The sequence below is a fragment of the Tauraco erythrolophus genome, chromosome 5 (assembly GCF_009769465.1).
Source record: "Tauraco erythrolophus isolate bTauEry1 chromosome 5, bTauEry1.pri, whole genome shotgun sequence".
NCBI lineage: Eukaryota > Metazoa > Chordata > Aves > Musophagiformes > Musophagidae > Tauraco > Tauraco erythrolophus.
In genome coordinates, this window is record NC_141469.1 from 13,011,828 (window position 1) to 13,037,321 (window position 25,494).

General features: G+C 42.0%; 1 protein-coding gene across 2 annotated transcripts in view; it reads right to left on the bottom strand.

Moving 5' to 3' along the window:
* The window catches only part of SLC7A11 (solute carrier family 7 member 11), a 58,105-nt gene that overhangs the window by 21,571 nt on the left and 11,040 nt on the right, over positions 1-25,494 (bottom strand). For both annotated transcript variants that reach the window (XM_009978301.2, XM_086611282.1), the window contains exons 4-6: positions 21,122-21,247; positions 18,838-18,937; positions 15,671-15,715 (exon numbers count right to left, since the gene is read on the bottom strand). In XM_009978301.2, the coding sequence (XP_009976603.1) occupies positions 15,671-15,715; positions 18,838-18,937; positions 21,122-21,247 (271 nt within the window). The remainder of the gene's footprint in view (positions 1-15,670; positions 15,716-18,837; positions 18,938-21,121; positions 21,248-25,494) is intronic.

Genomic DNA, 25,494 nt, shown 5'->3' on the forward strand with positions numbered 1-25,494 from the left:
GAAGGGGGCTGTCTGGCAGAGAAAGAGTTTTCTCTGCAGAAAACAAGGAAATGAGGCTTTTGCTAAGGACAGCCTAGCAGACTAGCTACAGATGTGGGACAGCCCATATAGCACACTGAAATAACTCTGTAAAAAATGACTACCTTCTGACATAGAAGAGAAATCCAGTGAACTCCAAGTGTGAGCTGAAATATGCCTTTGTAGCATGCAGTAACTGGAGGTGCGTGAATGCTGTTCAAATGGGAATATCAACTTTTTCTATTTTCTTACCTTCAGTGCTTCGAGAAAGGAAATATCAGTAAGCTGAAACCCCCTCTCGCTAAAGCTTCATAATACTTAAACTACACATGCATAGGAGAAGAATATATCATGGGGGTTTTCGGTTTGGTTTTGTTTTGGTTTTTTTTTTTCCTTTTTTTTTTAAGAAGTGATGTCATGAAACTTGTAAAATGCAGATTAATCACTTCACAGTTCCTCTAGAGTCATAATAATCTTATACAAATCCTCTTAGTTTACAGTTCACGGATATAGGCTGTACTGTAATTTAAATGATTAAAAACCCTTATGGGTTTTTAGTTAACAATATTCTTTTCTTAAATAAAATATCACTGTCACTGTGTATTTAAAATTCCAACACGCTCAAGCCAAATATCAAAGAATAAGCTATATCGTAAGTAAGCCACTTCCAGCACATCAGTAAACCTGTAAGCACACACATAAACCAGCTACCATGCAGGGAAGGGATGTGCAGAGGAACCAGAATCTGAGCATTCCCTGGCTAAGAACCACCTACAGCCTCCTCTGATGGAAATTCTGACATCACAGAAAGGGATATGCTCATCTACAGGAAAGATAACAACATCGCTATTGATGTTTTGACCATGCTGTTCTAAAGGATAAGTACTCTTGATGACATGGCACGTGTTAATAACTGTTTGTGCAGTTATAAAACTCCAATCTGATGCACGTGAGTACAATAAAGAATGTCCTACCCTTGCAATTTTAGTAGTCTGCTCCTTTATTTGTGGTTTATTCTCCTGTTTTGTACTTTATACCAGTAAACAAAAAAGCACTATCTCAACTTTCTCCGTCACAGTTAGTTGCCAGCGTCAGCCCATAGAAGTTTTAAATGGTGCTCAAATAAAAGGTAACTGTTATTGGCATGCAAGATGCTGCTACAGCTTCTGGTATAACACCACACTGACCTAACGCTGGCTTAGCACTCTACACTGTGTCATGTTTGAGGCTCGGCATTACAGGGAAAAAAAAGAGAGGCACAAAGAAGCTCAGCCTCTTCTGCAGCCAGGAAAGGATGCACCACAGTACAGACCAGAACATCATGCTGGGAATTAAACTTGCAGTCTCTACCATATGTAACTACCCATAGGTAGTAGGTGTTGCTTGCTTTTACAAACAACAGGAAAAATGGCTGAGACACCTCTTTTTTCTATACACAGGATGTAACCGACACTGACAGTACCGATGAGCAAAGACTGCTCTACACCTGCGCAATCTCATAAGGAATTTCCTACGGAAATTCTTGGCTACTGCTAGGTTTTACAGTGAGACTTCAGTGCTATTTGAAACCCAGATTTAAACTTCAGACCGAAACATTAAAGCGAGTGCTCAGAATCACACCCCCCACAGCTAATGCTGCCAGTAAATACGGAAATAAAAGCATCAGCACCAGGGGAAACCAGGTTCCTCCTTTACAGTAGGAAGGGGAAAACCCAGGAGCGGTTTTCACTGTGGAGCAGCATCAACACCAAAAGTTATGCAAAACAGATGTGCTTTCTTTCGAAGAGTATAACTCCCACAGGGCCCGAGGTGATAAACATGGTGGAGGCGGCGGGGCAGCCACAGCGACCGTGCTCTGTACAGAAAGGCAGGCTCCGAACGGAAAGGCAGGCTCCGAACCACCTCGCCTGGACGCACGCTTTGCCACCTTACCCAGCTGTGAGCCCAAAGCCTAGTCCGATAGCGGGCATCAGCCAGCACGATCAGGCATTTCAGGCGTTGTGTTAGCACACAAAGGGGCAATACATCATAGCTCAATGAAAAACTGCTTTTCAAGCCAGTAATTCTTAGGCTGACAAAAGGTTTGCTGATTTGGATGGGTGTGTTTGGCACGAAGGACCCAGTGCTGCAGTTGGGAGCGTATAGATACAGCTTTATCTGATCCCTACTCTGACAATTATCTTTTTTTTTTTGCCTCATCTGTTTACAACTGATCTGGTGAGCTTACTCACTTTCCTATCTACCACTCATGCACTGCAGTCTCACCTGTTTTCCAGGAAATTGTCAGGCCACTTGCTTAAGAACCACCAAAAAAGAAAGAAAATGTCTAATGTGAGCCTGGGACCGTCACTGCGGCCAAGAGCCCTGAGAGACCCATGACATCTCCAGTAAAACACAGTATGTTTCACAGTTCTGGACCTCCAGCATTACATCAGTCTTGCAAGAAATTTTTTTATTCCAGCAATGAATATTCTGCTGAGCAGCTCAGGTTTTCCATAAAGAAGACACTGTCACCCTTCTGCAGAGGACCCTCAGTGCAAGAGAAATAGATGTTCAAACAGTCTCATGTGCATTTCAGGTGGAGAAAATAAAGGAAATCGCAGGGCAGTGGAAACTTGGAAGGTTACATTGTTTTGTCGCTACATTACATTACCCTGCTGGTAAAGCAGATTAGGATTTTGCAACTACCCAGGGAGCCTGTGAATAAACGTTTGTTTTACTTCCTTAGCAGGGCTGATTCATAGTAACGATGATTCACATAAACAAACAAAAAAAAAAAAAAAAAGAAAAGAAAAAAAATAGAGCAAACACACCTTGCGCTCAGCAGGTTATCGCATCAGCAAGCAAACCCAGCCACACGGGCAGGGAAGGAGTGACGAGACACTGCGCATCGCCAACGGAAGAGCTGCTGCAGCGCAGGGACAGCCGGAGCGGCCACCGCCTCCGGCCGAAGCCGGCACTGGGCTTATCGCATCCTCATGCCTCAGAGCCACTGTGAAACTCTGCAAATCTCTGAGCCGGAGCTGCTGCAAGACTCTCCATGACAGCCAGTCAGCTCCTACAACCCTACGGGGTGCTTGGCACCCCGGGGAGACACCCCCACGGCCGTGGAGGAGGAGGGAGGGCAGGAAGCTCCAGCCGAGTTCCCTGAACTTTGATTCCTCGAAAGAGGCGCTGCGGGCTTGGCAGGGGATGAGAAACCTGGTTGAGGGTTTGCCTCTTTAGTGTCCGCTTCCGTGTAGATGTTTGCCTTGTCCATGTACACTCCAGGCAACAACTTCACCTGCGCCCAGTCACGACACCTTACATCATCAGCATTAAGTTGACTAAAGCAGTCACACGTGAAAATCAAAATGTTGAAATATCCTCACCCCTTGCAGAAGGGATTAGCCCAGACCCCCTTTCTCCACTATCCCTGGATCAGAAAAAAATAAGGCTGTGCATCACGGCAGCCCACGTACCTGCTTGTTCACCCAACCTACCAAGCCAGCCCGCAGGAACCTCTCCCATCCATCCCAAACCTCTCCTTCATCGGGAGCCTGCCCGAATGCCCGAGTAACCTTCAAAAAGTTTTGAGTGTTTCCAGAATTCTGAGAGATTTTTTGCAGTCATTTTCATTTCAAGTTGGGCCTTTTATCTCAAACCACTCGATGTAAACAGAAACAAACATATCAAAGCAATGGCTTCTGAAGTATCGCCTTAGCGTAGAGGCTGCCTTGGCGGGGAGACCATCGAGCAAGGCAGCCTGCTCCTCCACCCTGCCCTCCTCACACAGCACCCACAGGAGCAGAACCACTACTGACCCTGTGTCCTGGCATATATCAGGGTGGTATTACGGCCTCTGCTTTTGCAATTTATCTTTTCTCCTCTCTTTTTCCTTCCATCCTCCAGCTATGTTTGGTGAGCATCTTTGATTTTTTTTCAGGTAGCTGACTACCTTCCTGATTCCTGTGCTAACATCTTTGCAATATCTTTATATTCTTGAAACGTAAAAGGAATTGGAATCAGATTGTATATCAGGCAATTAAGAGAAAAAGAATAGTAATAGCACTATTCATTTCAATCTGCATACTCACAGCCAAAACCCAGCACAGCAATACTGATCTAACCCTGCATCTATAGCATTCATTTTTGTTCTTCCATTTTTCCACTCACTCTTCCCTAAACATCCATGCCAGGCATGTGCTATAAGTTAACTTTGACTGTATGACATAATAAATCATACCACAAAAATCAAACAGAACAAATACACAAAAAGAGACAGCTACACTTTTTTTTTTTTTAAGAATGCCCTCAAAGCTTAGGGATGAAATCTGCATTTCCTAGTCCTGAACATTTCCACAGCCATCAGCTCGACTTTCCTGTGAGTAGGAGCATTTTATACAAGGAATATAAATGTCAGAACAGGCAATTATACAAGTGACCTTGCCTTTCTTCATTCGATAGTGAATTATTAGTCTCCTCAACTGTAATTTTATGAGACATCCTTATTGTCTTAATTAATGATCAAGGTACATCTTTGAAACCTTTATGGACGCTATAGATTACATCAGTCTCTTTTCTAATTTACACATATTGACTGGCATATCAGTTTAAACCCTGGCACAGGTAGTTCTTCACTGCAGTAGGTTTCTAAACAAAAAACCATATTTCTTTTTTTCCTTTTTTTTCAACATTAAAATAGAAAGATAATAAAGTGGAAGTGGGAGATAGAAAGACTGAAAGTCAGCTGAATCAATTCAAATGCTAAATTGGCATTTAAAAAGCAGCTGCCAACGACAAAGATAGCGGTGCCTGAAAACTGCTCCGGAGGATCATTCTCTCATGGCGTGGGATGGCACCACTGGACTCAGCACTGCTATAAGCACCTAAAAACCATGGGGTGGGAGAAAAAAAGGAAACTACACAAGGGAAAAGGAAAAAGAAATAATAACATCTGTAGAATGTGTGTCACATACACCTTCCCAGACATTATAGGCTGTGATAGTATCCAATAGGTCAGTCCCTAACTAAATGCATAAGGAAAACACACAGCCTCTGGAAAGCATTACACACCCACAGCAGCTACCTCCGACTGTCTGCAGAGGTAAGGAAGAGGAATAGTGCCTGATGAAATCTGTAGCCTTTTGGTTATCCCCATTGCTGAAGCCTTTGCTCTCTCTCTGTGATCCCTATTCCACATGACTGGTGAATTCACGCGGTGAATGTTCCCAGCCCTTCTGCTGTCTGCATATATTTCTCTGGATCATAGAATCCCAGGTTGAAAGGGATCTCAAGGATCATCTGGTCCAATCTTTCATGGCAAAAGCACAGTCTTCACAAGATGGCCCAACACCCTATCCAGCTGAATCTTAGAAGTGTTCAATGTTGAGGAATCCACCACTTCCCTGAGAAGATTATTCCAAAGGCTGATTGTTCTCATTGTGAAAAATTTTCCTCTTGTGTCCAGTCAGAATCTCCCCAGGAGTAACTTGTACCCATTACCCCTCGTCTTTTCCATGTGACTCCTTCTAAAAAGAGAGTCTCCATCTTCTTTGTAGCCACCTTTTAAATACTGGAACATGGTGATCTGATCTCCTCTAAGCTTTCTTTTCTCAAGGCTGAACAAACCCAGTTCTCTCAGCCTTTGCCTACATGGCAAGCTTCCCAGTCCTTTGATCGTCTTTGTGGCCCTTCTCTGGACCCTCTCCAGCCTATCCATGTCTTTTTTGTATAGCAGGGACCAAAACTGAACACAGTATTCCAGATGTGGCCTGACAAGCGCTGAGTAGAGTGGGATAATGACTTCTTTATCTCTGCTGGTGATGCCCTTGCTGAGGTAACCCAGCGCCCTGTTGGCTTTGTCGCAGCAGCACACCTGCCTTTTCAGTGTTGTTGGTGACTAATTCACCTCTCCTGTTTAACAGTGGGCCAATATTTTCCTTCTGTTTCCATGTGTTGTTTACGTACCTGAAGAACCCTTTCTTGTAGTTTTTGATATCTCTGGGCAATTTTGATTCAAGCTGAGCTTTGGCTTTTCTAACTGCAACTCTGCACACTCTGGCAATGCTCCTGTAATTCTCAACGGGTATTCGTCTGCTTTTCCATCTCTGGAATGCTCCTCTTTTGGCTTTGAGCAGTCTCAGAAGCTCGCAGTTAAGCCAAGGGGGTCTCTTCCTCCACCTACTTTCCTTACCTTTAAAAGGGATGAACTGTTTCTGTGCTTCCAGGAGAGCGCTCTTGAAAAACTCCCAGCACTCGCTAGCTCCTTTATCCTCCATGGAAGCTTCCCATGGAATCCCTCCCAACCAAGCTCTGAGTGAGCTGAAGTTTGCTCTTCTGAAATCTAAAACCTTTGTCTTAGTACTAACCTTCGGTGCGCTCTGGTGAACTCAAAGCACTGCTCAGACACAAAGTGCGTGTGTCAAATTCAAGGCAGGGGATTCAGGTTTGCAATGTCTTTCTGCATACATTTGGATCACTCCAGACTCAAACTGCATGACACATCATATTTTCCAGCTGTGCTCTCTATTTCTTCTCTTTTACGACACAGCATTGCAGTTAAGAAGGACTCACTGCAACTGGGGGCAAAGGACACCCAGGTGTGGCAGGAGGAATTTGTGTTCAACAGCATAAAACAGGGAAAATAAGAACCAAAGGACTGAATTCAAATCCTCAGTTAATTATGAGACATTAGGTATGGTAGCTAGCGTGCTGGACCTCTCGAAAATTGCAGGGCCAAAGAAAAGTCTGTGCTACAAGAGTACGAGATAACCCACACTATCAAATCCAAAAATCTAGTTCAATGTAATTGAAGTCAAAAGAAAAAAACAAACACAAAGAAGACAACTACTTGGATTTTAATTTGGGTTACCAATTTCAATTCCATCCTGACATTTTCCTTGGTTTAACTCAAGCTGCTAACACGGTTAAAATCACAGTTTCCCTTGTTCACTCCAGCCGGTTGGAAATATTTGTGGATTCAGTGATTCTCACCAAATCCTATCACAGACAGGCCCCAAGTATGGCTCACAAGCAAGTTGCAGCCCTTGAAACATTTGTATGTCTCACACGTGGCTCACTTAATTGCATCCATCCTCAGCAGAGCCAACAGATTGTCAAGGTTAGGGCATTTACAGCACATCTCAGGGAGGGCGGGATGGAGAAGGAACAGAGAAGGAAAAGCTGGAGCCAGAACTCAGCTGAACCTGCCACAGCATCTGCTGCTCCAGCACAGATTTTTCCTTCAAGATCCTTTTACTTGTGACTCTAAAAGTTCCACTCATTGACATGCAGGACAGTGCAGCAGCAAAAGCAAAGTGTCCTGAAGGAATTCTGGTGGCTTTTTATAAATCTTGTTATTCCTTATCAATTTACTGACATTCCCATTAGGAACTAGGAAGCATTGCAAGAAAATCTGACTACAATACTACTATGTCTAAGCTGAGATCAGAGCTGGCCAAAGAGTATTTTCAACACTCTCCACATCGGCTTTGTAATTGGTTTTGAATCCAAGCTGCCTAAAACTATCACCAAAAATTAGCTGAGACCAGGTGCAAAATTAAGAAACAATTACTCCTTCCTACTGGCAAGTTGTATTTATGAAGCATACCATGTCACAGCTAATGCTTGCATCACCTCCCACAGAATGCTTTGTCAAGCAAATCTCAGCCTGATGTGGAACCCATGATCTGCAAGTGACACTTTGGGAAACATCTGTGTACCAAACTATAGGACAATTAAGGTCTTCCAAACTAGGAGTTTTAGTGAAAAAAAAGTTATAAATAAAAGCAAAGCAACTGGGAACATTTGAATCCCACTCATAAGGGAATTTCCAGCTTGCAGCAAGAGAAGCAGCAGTATCCTGTATTTAAAAAAACTTTTTCTCCTGAAGTGCAAAAAGTTGCCTCCTACACTGAGATTTCAGAAACCTGAACCTACCAAAAAACATGCATCCAAGACTGAAATACTTAGTTTCAGAAATGAATTATCGGTCATTTATAAAAGACTATAATGAAGGAGCTGACCATGTGAGGCATGCAAGCAGCAAGTAGCTAATAAGGTTAGTGAGAGCGCAAAAGTAAAGCTCATTTTACCAAGAACAGTTTCATGCTGGTGAGCCAGCTCCCCTGTGAGCTAGTAATTGTGTTTGAGAGGGAGAAATAGACACACAAATACTACTGAACTACATTCTCAATTAAATGCTTTTTCGTAAAATTTACAAATAGCAAAACCCATGCTTAGGTTTGTTTAAGAATATTTGATCTAGTAAATTAATTTGTTTTCTTTATTTGGCAGATTCAGCTCCCCATTAAAGGACTTTATAGTTCTGAAGACGTGATTGTCAATTTATCGTTTTATCCCTCACAAAGGGCACAATTAAATTGTGGAAAGTGATGTTGGATTCACCAGTGGTTGGACATCTCATCTTCTGAGATGCTTAGCAGATAACTGAGGGACTTTAGGTAGCCTGTTACACTGTTAGATACAGGAAAATTCAGAAAGAGTAAGATTTCTATTGAAGTGACACATAAAAATAGCTGGGGGAGGGTAATTGGAACATAGTCATTCTGTGATGGAGGATAACTATTCAAACAGAAATAATAACCCAAGATACAAATAATATATTGAAAAAAAAAAAACCCACAAATGCTCACTTAGCTGACCTGGCTTTCCCTTGAAGGTAATCTGATGAATTCACATGAGCAAATGGGCTTTGCAAAATATTTGGAAGATTAGCATTTGTCTCTTTTGGTTATCTTCAGATAAAATATCACAATGTAATCCTATAATTTCTGCACTGAATATTTGGCACTGTAGACTGACGTGAAGAAAATGAATTGGAGTCAAACATATCTTTTATGAGCAAGTGGAACAGAATAATGCAAGAAAGATTTCAAATTGAGGTACTAAGACCATTCTCCTTACATCTAGGCAGGATACCTGCATCCAGCATCAGACTGAAAAGGAAGGAACTGTATTTATGGCCAGCTACTTTGTGAGAAAGGCTTGTCCAAAGTTTATTTAAAAATAAGATTGTATCCCCATGGGGAACACCCCCGGGTGCTAGTTACTCATGTAGGGACCTACACAGACCTCCTTGTCCCACTGATATCATATAAGCCTTTATATGACTGGGACGTGCAGAAGCCCCACCCAGGGGGGTTTAACAAATCTGCTAAAGCCTTCAGTTCAAGGATTAAATCCAAATAAACTCTTCTTGGTTCCCTGTAGCCCATGGTTTAGCCAGGACCTTGGAAGGACATAAATACTCCAGAAATGAAGCCAAAGGGTGATACCTCCCACTCCATAAAGCGGATAGAGAAAAGAAGAGCAGGAGAGAAAGGAGAGAAACAGGAGAAGAGATGAAGTAACCCCCACCCTCCATTTCCTCAGCAAGTTTGCCTGAGCCAGATCTCCAGAGTCCCAGTTCAGTGCTTCAACTACATCATCTGTCTTTCCTGAATAAAAAGCAGTGATGAATTGTGTTTGAAATGATAGACAGCATAGCTGCAGGGAGATAAACTTCTGACTTTATTCATTTTCTAGTGCCTAAGATAATCAATATCAATATTAATATTCCTCTTCAGAGTGGAGCTTGTCATTAAATTATAAAATAACAGAAAGGAACAAAGCAGCAGAGAGGAAGAAATGGCAAAGGCTTGCATCCTCTCAACATTAGAAATATTTTTCATTGTTACAATCACTAGGAATAGCTAGTCAGGGTCTAGACAGGTAGTAGGCAACAATGCAATTAAAGTTTCTGATTGATTTTGGGAGAGGGGTGCATCCTAATGCAAAGTGCCAAAAATCAGATGGCTACAAACTAGGGAGCGGGAAGAGTTTTAGTGTCTTAGTCGCCATTGTTCTCCCATCCATCTGCATCTCTATGATGCTTAGACATCCTGAAAAAACTCCCAATGCCACATTTCTCTCACTCAGTCCTCAGAGATGTAAAGTGTGACTTTAAACATTAATTAATACAAATGGGTAGTACATATTAGATTAATCAGACATGACACTCGCATTATTTAAACCCAATATAAAAATAGATTATATTGAACATTTTGATATTCTGATTTTACAAATGTCTGATGACATCAAGCCTTGGTGACTTGCTATACATCTACTGCTTCTCCATTCCTTAGAAAAGAAGGAATAAATGAAGTGAAAAGAACACTGGAAAAATCTAATAGACAAACTGACTAATCTCAGACCCCAAGGTCATAGCAAAGCAATTCATTTCTTGGCTTTTCAACAGCACAAGACATGATTTATCAATCTGAGACCAGGCTTATAAACACTATACATCTCAATAATATGTTCTTTGCACTGTGTAACTTTTTAAACAATGATAGATTGCCTGGGCTGGACCAAAGTTATTTTACAAACAGAAACAGAATATTTGCAAATGAAATGAACCAATAAGGGAAGGAAAAAAAAAAAAAAAGAAAAAGGAAGAAAGGATTATGTCAATAGCAGCTATACTTAACTTTTTGCTACAAAATATTTTCAGAATCCTTGTCCTTTGAAAATCTGTATTTTACATAACTGAAACTGAAGATCACTAAAGGAAAAATATTTCCTAAGTTCAACAACACTAATAAAAACTCGCACTGCCAAAGGAATAATGTGATTTTGAGTTAAAGGATGACTGTGAATCAATACATCTAGTTTCCCACTTGATCACAGACTTCCCTGAAGTCATTAATGAAGTCTTAGTTTCCCTTCCCTTAAAATGGATTAATATCTTCTTTCTCTTATAACAAGAGCTTAATCTTTATAATGTGATGCATTCGGGCTCGTCATCTGCTCATACTGAGGACACAGAACTTTTTTTTTTCTTAAAGCAGGACTCTTTGGCCAGCATTTGACATAATCTGGCTCGAGCTCTGATGAGGCTCTGAAGACATTGCTGTAACATAAAAACACTGCAGTGTTATTTTCTCATCTGGAGTCCGTCAAACCTCCCGACAAACTAGAGCACTGATCCTGGACTCTGCTCTGCCTGGGAAGGGGGGAGGGAAGCACCATTCGGGCACGAGCTGCTTTTAGGGTCTTGATTGAAAAAGCTTGGTCTGTTTCTTGAGAGTACAGAGCGGATGCTCGAGAATACAGATGAGCTCAAAGACTATGTGTAAGAAATGAGTTTGAAAGTTCAACATGCTTGATTTCCAGTCCTCTAAATTTACTGCTCCAGGCAACACGGTTCCTGTCAATTTTCAGGTGACAAATTCTCTCTCAGAGACCCCGCTGTTCCTTTATTCACTTATTATTTAGACAATACAATACAACCTCAGTTTGAGCAAGGCTGATCCTTATAATGTAAGAAAATCAAAAAGATCAAAGGCACACGTGACGTGGCTGCATGAGGTTACTTTAGTGAAGCTCTGCTTCAAGGATTATTCAGATATTTCGTTTCAACCAGCGATCACTATGGACCCAGCACACATATCCAAAGCACAATTTTCAAAAGTAAAAGAAATTTGTTATTACGCTTCAATGCCGTTCCACATATTCTTGCTATTAAAATTATTTCAGGCTCTTTTTAAAAAAAATCATACGTTACAGCAGCTGAACACTGTAACCACAGCCCCTTGTAAAACAAACATCAACTTCGTGTTGCTTCAGGTCCTACTAATGCTGTGTGATGGAAGCACTTTAACAAAGAGGAATAAAGAAATGAGTCCGGGCTTAAAAATGAGACATCAAAAAGGGGTTTAGCAGGAGACAGGAACAGCTACTTTTACATCTTACAATAACTGGGGTTATAATAATGTCCTTTTTCTTCGACAAAAGAAGGGATTGTGACATTTCCAAAGTGAGAATTCAGCACTACTTCCAAAAATCTTCAAAAAGCAGTGGCATTCACTTTCAGATTTTTTTTTCTTCCTTTTTCCATTCTCCCTTCTATAATTTAAAGGGCGCTTCCCTCTCCACTTGGGTCATTTCCACTGTCTCCATTTCATCTCTCTCTATCTAGGATTTCATATCGCCTAGGTGTCCCAGCGCCTCCAGCCCATGGTATGCACCCTATTTATAGACCTAAATCAGCAACTTACGGTGCCTGGACAGACTGCTGCACCTACACGGGCTCCCACAGCCTTCGAGAGCCCTTTCTGCCTGTGCAAACAGCCGCTCTGCCGGAGCACAAAGGCGGCTTTCAGCTGGGCAAGGTCACGAGCGTCCCCCCTTCTCCTGCCTCTCTCTGACATTTCCGATGGCACTTGCTGTACTCCACAGTAAGCTTTCCTGGTGCCCCACACACCACAGCAAACAAAGCAATCTCTATCCGGAAAACTTTAATGTCCAAAAGCAGATGTTTCCACCTTCCTGTGCATTTCAGGATACATTCTAAGGTCCTGACCCATCTCACTCTCTCACCTTCCACAATACCAGAGAGGGAATCCAGGACTCAACAAACAAAAAGGAGCTTAAAGCCAGGTCTCCACAAACGTGGGCCTTTGGCAACTCCTCTCTCTGCTAGACATTTCTGCATCCCTCCCCGCTGCAGCCATGCTGTCCTCCCCACAGCTCTGTCAGAACTCCATAGCTGCCAGTAGACTTCACTGCAGGTTTGCAGCAGGCTGGTTAAGGTGGGGAAGGTGCTGATCATTCATCTCAGCACCAGCTGTCAGATACTTCAACAGCTGCCGCACACCTGGAAAAAGGCGACTGCAGCTGGTTCTCAGACAAATATTTACCATGGCACACAGGGCGCAGAAGGCACCAGCGCCCTCACCTCTGTTGCGTAAGTAATTTGCATCCCTAACCACTGACAAACATTACAAATTGCACACCTGGAACTGTTACAGATTCTAGGTGGTTCAAGCCTATACTTCCCTCTTCTCTTTTAAAACCAGCTACATCATACCTGCACAGCATTACGTGCAACTTTCAACATAAGGCATACAACAAGAATAAAAGGAAAGATAATATTTTAGACTAAAAAAATCCCAAACAAACAAATCAAACAACAAACAGAAAAAATAGGAACAGTTGAGTTCTCATAAATGCCTACAACAGCAGCACAATTTGTGACTCACCAAGCACCTGCACTGAATTTGGTGGGAGCCGAGACAGCTGCCCCTGGGATTAGTCCACACTATTCCCTTGCCCTGTATCTTTGGGAACGGTTGTGGAGCAGGCCCCCGTTCAGCAGGACGTGCTTCCAACAGAGCCATTCACAGGTGGCAAATGGATGAAAAAACCCCACCTATTCCAACAGTTTCGTTCAGAACATATTCCAACAGTTTCATGTAATTGCTCGTTTTGCGTTAACGGAGTCCAGAATCCCCATTTACAGGCGGTTCAGAGGTCTCCATCAGCACAGCCAGCAGCAATCCACTCGCCCTGCTATCACCTGCCACTTATTTAGCAATGTTTAAAATCCCAGTCTCCTCTATTGGATGTTTGTACCTGCGCATAGAGATCGTGATCCCAATGTAAACACTGGGCACCTTCCCTTCTCGTCCTTTCCAAGTGCAACCCCAAGAAGAGTGATGAAGGGAAGATTTAACAGCTTTGCAACAACATTGCACATGTAACACCGACCTGTTTTTTCCAGACCTGTCCTGGAATCCACCAAGCCATCCAGACTACATGACTTGCCCCCCTAGTCCTGCATTCCCACTAGCAGCACAATTAACTTCAGCAGCTCTCTCCAAGGGTAACCTGAGATGCTCAAGATGGGGGCAGAAAATACCATCTCCCTCCCTCACATCCCAGCTGCAATGAAGAAAAGCCTGAAATCTAACCCACACCACTTTTCTTAGATGAGATACAACATGCTTCAATGAGTGCTCAGTTTAAAAAAAAAAAAAAAGGAACTATGACTTTCTATCCTACACAGCAGTGGACAAGGTGTTCAAAAATACACACTCCTCTGACTCAAATCACAAGGAAAAAACGTCAACATATACCAAAACAGCTATAATGAAAATTACCAATAATTTCAGTCAATCACCACACAGTTAAGAAGGCTGCAGAGGCACATAAGTGTATGAAAAGTCCCAAAGGGTGGCAGACATGTGAGTGTTTAAAAACATCACACGGTATCGATGGTAACCACAGGATAATTTACAAATTGTATTGCTTCTAGCAAATGCTTTTGATCACATCACCAAGACTCTGGCTCCTAACCCATCTCTGCAGAATTTCCTGAAGCAGAATCACTTCACTCCTTTATCTAGTTTCACATTTCTTTCAAGTCAGTCTGCCATATAATTTTTCAAAAGTAAAAAAAAAAAAAAGTTGTTTTTTTTTTAAAAAATGTCTGCCTCCCTGGCTTTATAAAGCACACAATTCTTGGTAGTTAGATGATACTAGATGATCTAGCCTGACTTCTTGTGTGTCCCAGGCCTGGGAAGCGTTAGCCAGTTGCTCTCCACTGACCTGTATGACACAGCTTCTAAAAAGGTGTTCAGTCTGAACTGAAGACTACCAACGAAAAACCCAAATGTACATAGGTAACTGCGCTTACAATTAGCCAACCACTTTGTTAAATATTAATGCTGTATTTTCCACCTGCTTTTGTCTGGTTTCAGCTTCCAGTCGTACATTCCTCAGTATACATATCCTGATGACACTAAAGAGCCCGTTGACACCCAAGACCTCTCAAAGGTGATGAAACAAAGAGAATCTGCCAGTTCTTCTGCCATCCTCATGTTTTATCATGAAGTTCTTAAAAATTATTTTCAGATCTCTGAAGAAAATACCAAACAGCACCAGGCTTGGTTCAGACTTTGAAGAAACCAACTAAAAACCTTCTGCATGCTCCCGATTGATGGCTGTTTGTTGTGGGTTGTTTTTTTTTTTCCTTTCTCTACATGTCTCAGGATATGCAGGTTCATATCCTCTGAATGAACTGGGGGTGCTGGGGGTCTTTTTAAACAGTAAGTTATTTGGTACCCAGTCAGGTATCTTATTTTAAAAACCTAAGAAAATGATATCTACCCATTAATTTTTTATCAAGTAAATTGTTAATTTCCTCAAAGAACACAATTTGATTTGATGAGGCATATTTTCTTCAATTTTTAGAAAAGGTTAATATTATTTTATTACTGGCTGCGTGTATCAAAACACAACTACCAAAATACATCTGCCAAATCAAACCCTCCCTAACAGGACAGCTTTTCTTTCCATATTTTACAGACAGGCAGAGAGTACTGATCTCTGGTTTGAAACAGACTCCCACCAACATCCCCTGTTCGGCTTAATTGGATCGGATGCTGTACTATGTGTATTCAAGATCCTGCAACCCCAAGACATCTAAAACAAGTAGAACTAAGTATTTGATTAATATTTAAACATAGCAAAACTGCCAAATATTGCAGCAGATAAGTTTCTTGGGCAAGACTTCCCTGACAGGATAGCAGTAACTTCCACTGAAAGAAGCCGCTGATAGTTACTCGTATCCTGAGGGGGAGAATCAGAGCCCTGGAGATCTACTTAGTTTTCTGCTTTCTGTGCACATAAAAGCAGAATACGTAACAAGGTCACGACAGGCCAAAAATAGCAAATCTTCAAGCAGTTGCAATTCAAATAGATACCAGATCTACAGGAAAGCAAGCAACTTGACCAGCATGCAGAATTTCTGAAGATCACTACTGTTATAGCATTTTCAATTTTACAATCATTTTTCAAAAGTCAAGAAAAAACACCAGGTACATACTTTTCAGGGTTTTCCACTTCTTCAGTAACAAAATTGAGGTAAAACCTAGAAAAGAGTTATAAAACGTATTAAGGGCTTGGTAGATTTTGATTCTGTATTTCTTCCCCAAAGAATCAAGATGATACTTTTAGTTAAGCACTGCTGTTGATTATAGTAGACTCTACAGACCCAAGTTTGGGTTAAAAAGAGTGTGAGATTTAACCTTCCCTCATCCCCACGCTCAAGAATGGAATTCTCAGGAAAGACAGCAAAACAGAAAGAAAGACAAAAGCTATGTAATGTTGGTGTAGAATTAAGTTCTTTTTTTTCCCTGGCATACCAGGCAAATTATGGCTCACCCTAATCCTATACACAAACACACACACCCCCTCCAGCCTCATATTCCATTTGTGTCTGTAATCTTTTACAATTTCAGGTTATATCGGCAAAACTTCTCATCAGGGTACTCAGCAAGGACTTCTTAACTATAAAAATGAATGAAGCCTCAAAAAAGCCCTCCTAAAACCAGGATTTTGACACTAACGTGTCGTTTACGATCGTAAACCCAGGCTACTGGCCCTGCGTGCTCTTGCACAACCTCCTGTACAGGTTGCACTCCGGTTGTATTCCAGCAGCGTGCAAGAGACAGCTACGTATGGGAATTCATAGGAACTGTTCACCGGGCACAGCCCTGCATACAAAGCAACCGTAAGCCTCAAGGTCACTGAACCCTCTGTTCTGCATTTATTAGCACCAGGTCTGCACATGGCTGGATCACACAGATGTGCCCGGCTCAGATACGGGCACAAAGGCACATCCTGGGTAATTAAACAGAGCAGTCGACGCAGTGGTTGTGTTGGCTTCCTACTTTTAGGACAGATACAGGAAGACAAATGATATCTGACCCAACAGTGCTACAGTGAATAAATAAATGGTACCTGATCTGGCAGAAAGTCTGGGAACTTCTCTCCATCACAAGTCTTGGACCAGGTCTGGGTGAGCAGAACGAGTTAGTGCTGGCTCACAGTTTTAAAAAACATGATTTTGTGACTGAGCATGAAATTCTGTAAAACTAGATTTGCCATCTTACACAACAACTTCAGTACTTGTTTCTAAACTTGCTAGTGCACAGAGCACAAAAGAAGGGGTTGGGATAGTTCAAAGGAGAGATGGCTTCTGACGAGTAAGACATTCAGCTGCTCCTTTCTGGTCTTAGTCCTGCTTCTAGACAGAAGTATTTTGACAGCCCTGTATCAGTCCTTTTATTGATACAAAGACATGTTTCCTTGCGCTTTTTTCTCTACTTATCCTTTTTCACCCAGCATTTTATATACCAAATAGTCTACCCTTGCTCTTCACAGGATGAACCCACACATACAAGCAATACTACCTTTGTTTTGTTTTTCAAAGCTGTATCATTAAAAGTTAACAGTCTCACAGGCTATGCATAAAATTCCGCCTGCCTCCTGGGACACACCACCACCATTTGCGACACTCCTTCACATTCAGCTTATTGGATTGACTTAGCCCCATGAAACTGATAGTGCAAGGGCATTGACACTCCACTTAATGGTCTGCTCTTCTGTGCTCTGAGGCAATCAATTTGAGCTGGTGACAAAGACAAATAGGCAGCTGGGAAGAACCACTAGCCAAATTAGGTCTTTTCCTGCTAATTTCTTTTCTAAGGGGGAAAATAAGGACCTTGAAATAGAAGTCAGAATGTGTAAAAGAGAAACAGAGATTATTTTTATTGTAGAGGCTTGGAACGTTAGGTGGAAAATGGAAAGAAATGGGAAAGAAGCAACAGAATAATAGCATTTTTGATGTAGCATTTTACAGTAAACAAACTGCCTAGTGATGAATAACATTAAAGACCTTTTAAAATTACCTTCATACAAAAATGTACAGTTAGGTTAACATTTTAACAGTGAGAAACCATTATATGTACAGATATGAGAGACGGAGGTGGTTATATGAGAGAAAGGGAAGAAGGCAGAGACTGTCCAGATAATGTTCAAATTCTTCGAGGCTTCAAAATGCCAGGTTCTTTTCTTATATATCTATCAAAGATAAAGGCTTTGGACTCTCTTGGGTTCCCCCCCGCCCCCATTTAATATAAAAGTTCTGTTCAGTACTTCAGTGTGCATGTTTATAATGCTCCTGCAACCAGGGAGTTACAGGCTGGCAGAGAACTCGAATGCTCGGCCCGTTGTCCCTCCGAATTAAATAAGTAAAATCCTTATCTCTCAGCTCTCGCCTTTTGTGCGAGGTAAAGAACTTGGCTGCCTCTGAGGCTATGGAAAGGAAAAGGAAGACCTGCAGACAAAGCTATCTCAAAATAAGCCCACTCTGTGCATTGTAGTCTCTTTTTTCCCCACACACACACCGCTGCTGCAAAAGCACGTTGGCACTGTGCAACGCGGAGCCCTCGCGAAGCATGAATAAATTGTAAGGCAGATTTGAAGAGCAGCAGCACCTTTCAAACTCACTTGATGGGGAAGAGGGAAAGAACTTGAAAGAAAGTTCTGAGCTGGACACTTGAAGGCAGATTCTCACACCTTTGCTCGCCGTCAATAGCACTTGACTTCTATGGAAGTCAGCTGCACTTCTTGCTAAGTGAGGTCCAATTCCTTCGGAGCAAGAGGTGTAAGAATCTAGTTCTTTACCTTATTTTGTGGTCTATACTAATGTTATTGTGGCTCTCTTCTTATTCTTCAAATACTGCTTTTACAAAGCAAAGGCTGAGGTCCACACAAGTGGGATAGAGACCCACAGCTTTGTAACGGTTCATAGATTTTTCAGGTAATTACTGACTTGTTCAACAAAAATTAAAGCTTCATTGTCCCTTTTATTCTTTTCTCAAAACATCTAATGAAAAATTAAGAATATTCCTTTCTTGTTGCCTTTATTTCTAGTCTTAAGAGTAGAAACAAAAGTCTGATTTTTTTTAGTGTTCAGCACGTGTTTACCTACCGCACGTTGCAGAAGAAAAATATTTCCTTTGTAGAGCTGCTTGTGGAATAACTACCAAGCATACGGAACAGTGATGAGATCTACCCTTACTACATGATGTACTTTGGCAAGTGATGTAGAACGTGCTACTCATTTCTTCATATAAACAAACATCTTTAGGAGAGCATATTAGTGTTTGTTTTCAGGACAAATACTTAGAGGTTTCAACAACTTACCAGCCTGAATAGGCATACATTCCTGAATAGAAAGCAAGTGGTAATCCCATAACACTGGCATCGTTCCCCGCAAAGGCATTTTTAAAGTGCTGTGTTTCTCCTGCAACATCCACAAAAACAACATTGAAAAATCAGCTCTTTGGTCACCTACTACTTTAAAACAAACAAATATATCACACCATGGAACATTTAATCACCCAACAGTTCACTGACTTCACATTCTGCCCTTGACCTTAATTTCTGACCCAACCCTTGCAGTCGCAATCTGCCAGCAATTGTAAAAGGTTCTGCAGCATCCCTAGTCAGGCAATAGCAGCATTTGACCTATTAGGTTTTTCTCAAAGCATTCTGAGCTTGATGACACTCACTGCACTGTCATCTCCAGCAAAGACTTACATCAACATGAAGGAGCAGAATGAGCTCTGGAGTTTTCGCTGTGGAAAATTTCACTTGTTTAACATTTGAATTGGAAGCAACACTGCTGGCGATTCACTCACAAGCAGCATTTTTAAGGTAAACCAACCCAATCCCTTAAATATTTCTACCACTGAAAAATTGAGTAACTCCCTACCACATATACTCAGTACTGTATTAATATTACACTAAGAATCACATGTCTATAAATGCAAACATGTAAGAGTTGTGTTATGCTCTTACTTATAAAGTGCTCTGTGGTTTGTAACACCTCCCTACAAGACCTCAAATTTCCTGAGAAGCAATAGTCTTCCACAGAAAAGGAGCAGGAAGAAGCACAATTGAGACTTAAATGAGCAATGAGTCAAATCCTCTGCCTTTCACTTGTTTTTTCACTCAGTCAAAATTCCCACTGAAGTGGAGGTTTTTCAGGTGAGGAAAGAGCTGTAGCCAGAGGTAAGTCCCCGTGGGGAATCAGGGACACCATCTGAGCTACTTAAGGGCAGCAAACCCAATCCAAACCTGGTCTAGGAAAAATGGGGCGGATGGAAACAGAGAAATTTTGCACAGGAAAAGGGGTGAGGGAAGAGGCATCGCAACGGCCAGAAAGGAATTGAAAAACATGAAAACAGAAAGAGTGCATCAGCAGACTGCTACACAGGAAACTCTTATTTCCGAGGCTATTGCTAACCACAGAGAGCTGCCTGTCCCCGAGAAAGCGAGCTCACTGCAAAGCCCAACGCTCTGCTCTTGACTCAGATGGGAGCCTTTGTGAGGCGTCACAAAAGAGCATCCCCAGGGACAGAGCCAACAACTGTGATAATTTTTGTCAGATAAAACCTGCCACCAATTAATTGAAAAGCGCTCCCCGTTCTGCCCCTCTGTGCTGAACGGCTCCTTGTGCCTTCCGTAGTTATTGTAAGGAGAGGGAGCTGGGGCTTGGTACCATCTCACCCCCGCTGCTCATTGGGCTCAAGTAGAAAAGCCTCTTCAGGTGGCTGAGTGGCTGTCAGCAAAAACAGTTTCTCTGCCAGCACAGCTTTACCCAAACGGCTTCCAGAGAGCCGAGGACAGGACTCTATCAGGCCATGTCCATGCTGGGTGCTGCTGAGGAAAACAAAGGTGTGGTTTTGCACTGCTTACTTGGGCACCAACACCGATAAAGTCTGTAGACTAATTCTGGCCCTCCAAACACTCCTGCTTTCCTTTCCTACACTTGGGTTAGCCCCAGACCATTGTCTTTACGCTTTAGTTTTTCACTTGGAAGAGATAAAGCATGCATGCAGCATGGGGTGGCCAGTATTTGCAGGCAGGAATGCCACAAAAGTAATAGCTAACCACAGTTTCTCTTGCCAGCACGGCAGCTGGAACTTGACAATTTACATCACCCAAGTGGCAGAACAGCACCCATGATACTGTTTCTTTCATGTATTCCCCAATTCTGAGCCCCATCTGCCACCGCACACCCGGTACTGAGCAGGATCAGGCACTGGCCCAGTTAAAGACAACGTGTTCTTCCTGGACCGGGCTTGTGCTTTGGGGAGGCGTACGCCCACCTGTCCTTAAAACCCATCCTGCCCCTTTCACAAAGTTCATGCCAAAGGCAAATGACAAAGAGCAATCCTGTCGCTCGCTTGAAAGCCTAGTCTGATCCAAACAGACTCATTGGCATGCTGCATGACATACCAGTTCATCCCAGTGTAGTTCCACTTCTAATCAATTACATGACAGTACAGAGTTTCAGTTAAACAAGCACAGATTAATTAAGAGATTTTGCTGCTATAAGCATTATTTGGTGGAGGTAGGTGGGGAAAGACTGGGGAGGGTAAAGATAAAAGCACTTTAAAAGCATTTACTTTTCATTTCATACCTTTAATTAGCTGGATAACTCCAGGGACTATAATTATCAGAATTGCTACAAGCTTGCAAAAGGTAAGGAAAATCTGAATGCGAGCACTCCAGCTGACACTCGTGCTGTTCAGGACCATCACCAGCGCTGCAAGGGGAAAAAGAAAAGTCAGAAAGAAATCCGTGTGCCACTGAAAGCACTACAAAACTCTCTGCCAGCAGAGAGGCCGCCGCACGCACAATCGATCCAGATGCATTGAAGGAAACACATCCCGATAACCTTCTCCAGCTGCTGCCCTCCCGCTTCTCACATTCCCCTTCCAGACCCCACACGAAACACTTGAGCTGAGCCCCTCCATCTCTCCTCTCCGTTCCCTGCCTGGCTCCCTCCGCACCAAATTACAGCTTCGTTTATCCAGAATCGTTAGCTGTTGATAGGCAATGGGCTGGCAGGACCCTGCCTTGGGTGAAAGAAATTAATTGCTCAACCCTTGTCACTCCAGATTTCTGAATCAGTGCCAGTTTGAGTAGAGATTTGCATTTTCAAAGAACAATTAACAATTAATAATCATATTAAACTTTGTCACCCCCATTTAAGCCCGGTATAAATTTGTCACCCACTACCTTTTTTACCCCTGCTCCTCTTTTTCACTCTTTCTCCTCCCTTATCACCATACCACCAGAAGTGCAGGAGGGCCAAGAGTGCAAGGCATATTCCCATCCTTGCTGGGAATTGGTGAAGAAACAGAGACTTTTACTTCTTGAAAACAAAGCCCAGGTCTGTGCCTCACCAACTCTTAGAGAGACAGGTGAGAACAGCTTTTACGTCCTGCCTGCTTGGCTTGCATCTCCTGCTGGGTCAGGGAGGGCATCTTCTGGCCTTTGCTATGGCCCTGGCTGACAGAAGGACATCAGGTTACTTATCATTTGAGTACCAGTTATTCTAGCTTATTGAAACTATGCTGGCAAAGCAGAATCAATAAAGGAGTTTAGATATTTAAAAAACTAATAATTTACCTAAAGAACAGAAAATGTGGGTCATTTTGCTAGATAATTAGTCCCTTTCCCACTCTGCTACAGGAAAAGCCAAATGTAGTCAAAGAAGGCTGCTCACTCCTCTTGCTTAGGTATGAACCTAATGAATTAGCTCCCATCACAGTCCTCCCGCACTTCAAACTCTCTCAAGAGCACCAGTTTGTCTGTGTCATCTGCCATATCACACGTCTTGGGATGCATAAAAGCACAAGTTGCTATCTCCACCAGATTCTGGGAGCTGGTTCGCACGAGCTAGCATTGTACGAGCTTTCTGGCAGCAAAACCCACTGATTTATCCCAAGTCTTTTATACAGATGTTCACCTGCAAGGCCAAAAAATATATCATAAAAATATCTTCTCAGTTTAAGCCAAAAGTAATTTTGGTTTAACTGAAAAGGGAGAAAATTCCAAGTAATCTGGATTCCAATGTAATTTTTAGATATTTGTAATAAAATAAAAATTCCAGGAAAAAAAAGTTTTTTCTGGAATTTTTATTTGGGAAAGAGAGGGCTCATTCTCAAATGAACATAAATTCATTCATTCACACCAAGGTCAACATAAATTTGCAACGTCACTTAATGTGAATTTTTCACCGAAAAGATCTTAAAGGCCAAAATGTTTTTTCAGTTCTGTATTTCACCATATTTCAGAACTGACGTGTTCTTTTCTAAGTCACAAAGAAATCATTTGGACTTTTGCAAAGTATTGCTTGAGATCCAAATACTTATTTTTTGCTTTATTACCTCCGTGTATACCTATATTTGGCAGGAAACAGAAAATCCCAGGGGCCTGATTCGTTATGCTATTGTCCCAATACTACGCTGACATATCTTCACTTGTTTAAATGTTGAAAGATCCCTTTACATTGCTGCTGAATATGAGTGCTGATTGAGGCTTCCCCTCTTTTCCTAGGGCTTAATTACCAGGAAGGTTAACAACTGTCATTTAAGCACAATGTATTTAAAATATTAATTTGACCAACAGTGCTTAAGTTACAAAAAAAAAAAAAAAAAAAAAAAAAATCCAGTGCCATAAACAAGCACCGGCTTATTTCAAATTTCCTAGAAAGGTCAGGATATTGTACTTTTCTTTCCCAGAAGACAAAGCTCAGGCAGGGACCAGGCCACAAGAAAACGCGTAAGAAAGTATCTGCAGTTTGACAATCAGCTTATTCAGAGTTCAAGCTAACTGCAGCAATCGGTCTGTTACCTTACACAGGTCAGAATAGGTAACACAAGCATCCTCCCTGCGGAGAGCCCTCCTCGAGGTTTTCTAATGCATCAGTTTCACCTTCCTTATTCACATACGGGAACATCACTGGATGGCAAACGAGTACTAACACTACCATCAACTCACAGGGAAGATCAGAATCTTCCTTGGGGCAGTCCACACCAATCACAAGCCCCAAATCTGTATAAGGGCTACACTGGCTTGAAAGAAAAAAAAATGCAGGCTGGTATTTTCATGTTAAAACTTTCTCCATCCCCAGCTGTGAGTTCAAGTCAGCCAAATGTTTCATCTGAGGCTAACCATATAGTGAAAGCGAAAGGGCACTGCAAGGACCTTCATTTAATCAGGAAGCCGAAGAGATGCTACACCTGCAGTCAGTCCAGTGCACGTGCCATTAGTTTTGATGGGCCTCTATAAGGTCAAGTCCTTTGCAGAGTTGGACGACTGCACAAATCTAGTAGTTCAGGTTGCAGGGCTGAGACTTAAGTTCTTAGAAAATTTGAGACTAATTTAGCGTTCTTTGGAATTTCATTTTATTGGACTTAGTAGGCTATAAGAATTTATAGTCGTCTTATAATATTTAGTCTTAGCAGTTCTATATGCGTAACAGCTTTCTAGGGATGTGAGCTTATACTGCTGTCACGTATCAGCACCATACCAGTGTGTGAGCAACCAGACAGTGAAAGGCAACGGAGGAGTAACAAAGAAGGCTGCTAAAGAGCAGGAAAGAATATGGCAACCGTGCCAGGGTTCAACAAGGAAATTATATCTTGGGACTATGCTCATTGTTCAACATCTCTCTTCTATGAATAGGGCCTTATGGAGATACTTCAAGAAACTGATTGTAGATGCGTTGATACAGGATCACAGCAAAGATCAGAACGAAGCAGCAACTCCCCAGATAAAAGGACAGTGAAAGGAGGACTCATCTCTAACTTTGCTAAAAGTCAGGCATCTAGTGTGGCTGCATCCTCAATGAAGAGACAGTCATCTCCAGAGGATGAGTAACAACACCTCTTTCAGATGTTTATCTCAGATGAGACGGGTTGCTTTCAGGAAGTGTGTGTCTCTCTGTTTCTTCACTAACTCGATGAGGAGCTGAGACAATTACCTCAAACTAAACACGTAACTAGAAGCGAGATGAATCCTAACTGACGGGAGTATGGAGGGAGAACAAAATAGGGTTCATGAACAATCAGACACAATGGTAACATCGATCACGTCTCTTTTCACAATCTCTTTCCTTCACACAGCCACAGCTATAGATGGATAACAAAATCTAATGGGAGAAGCAGCAGTAAGCATTACATCCTGGCCTACTTTTCAAGAATATATGTACCATTGCCTCAGCAGGAGACCAAGGAAACTGCCCTCCCCTAACTTGTCAGGCTTTTAGGGTCAAGGCATTCACACAAAGCCAAAAATACCCTCAATTTGCAGATCCTAATGCGTCAATTAAAACAGAGTCACAGGAGGCACAAAAGCACCCATCGGAGCGGCTTTTGCTATCCCTGCAAGCCAAGAGATGTCTTAATTTAAACTGCTTGTCTGAAAACTGTCAGTGACAAAAAAAAAAGCGTTATCTGTAACATCTGCCATGATGGAAAAGAAAAATAAAATCAACGAACTACAGACTCACATACACACCAAATTTATGCCAATAAAGTTTTGGGCTGGAGTATTTGTCAGCAAGCAGTGACAGATCTGTACCGGTGACCTTGGTTTTCAAGCATAATATTGCTTCTAACAGCCATAGTTTGGGGTATTTGATGGTTTTTAGCAGACCTCCAAAAAAGGAGGAAGTTATACATTATTGTAGCTTAAATTCCCAAAATATGTATCAATGACAGTAAAAACTATAAAAACAGGTGCGAGTTGGTAACCTGCTTTTGATCTCACGAGTTTTAATAGCTGAAACCTGTTTATCTGCTTTCTGATACGGAGGCCAAGTGAAAAGATTAGACCAGGCTCAGCTAAGACTGCGTTATCTGTTCAGGTTACATATTGATAATACAGTTCAATACCTTTGCACAGCACAATTTATCCCTTCGTGTTACCAATATATTGGAGAAGAATTCCTTATCGTTAGGAGAAGAATTCAAAGATACAAATAAAGCAAATTAAGAATAT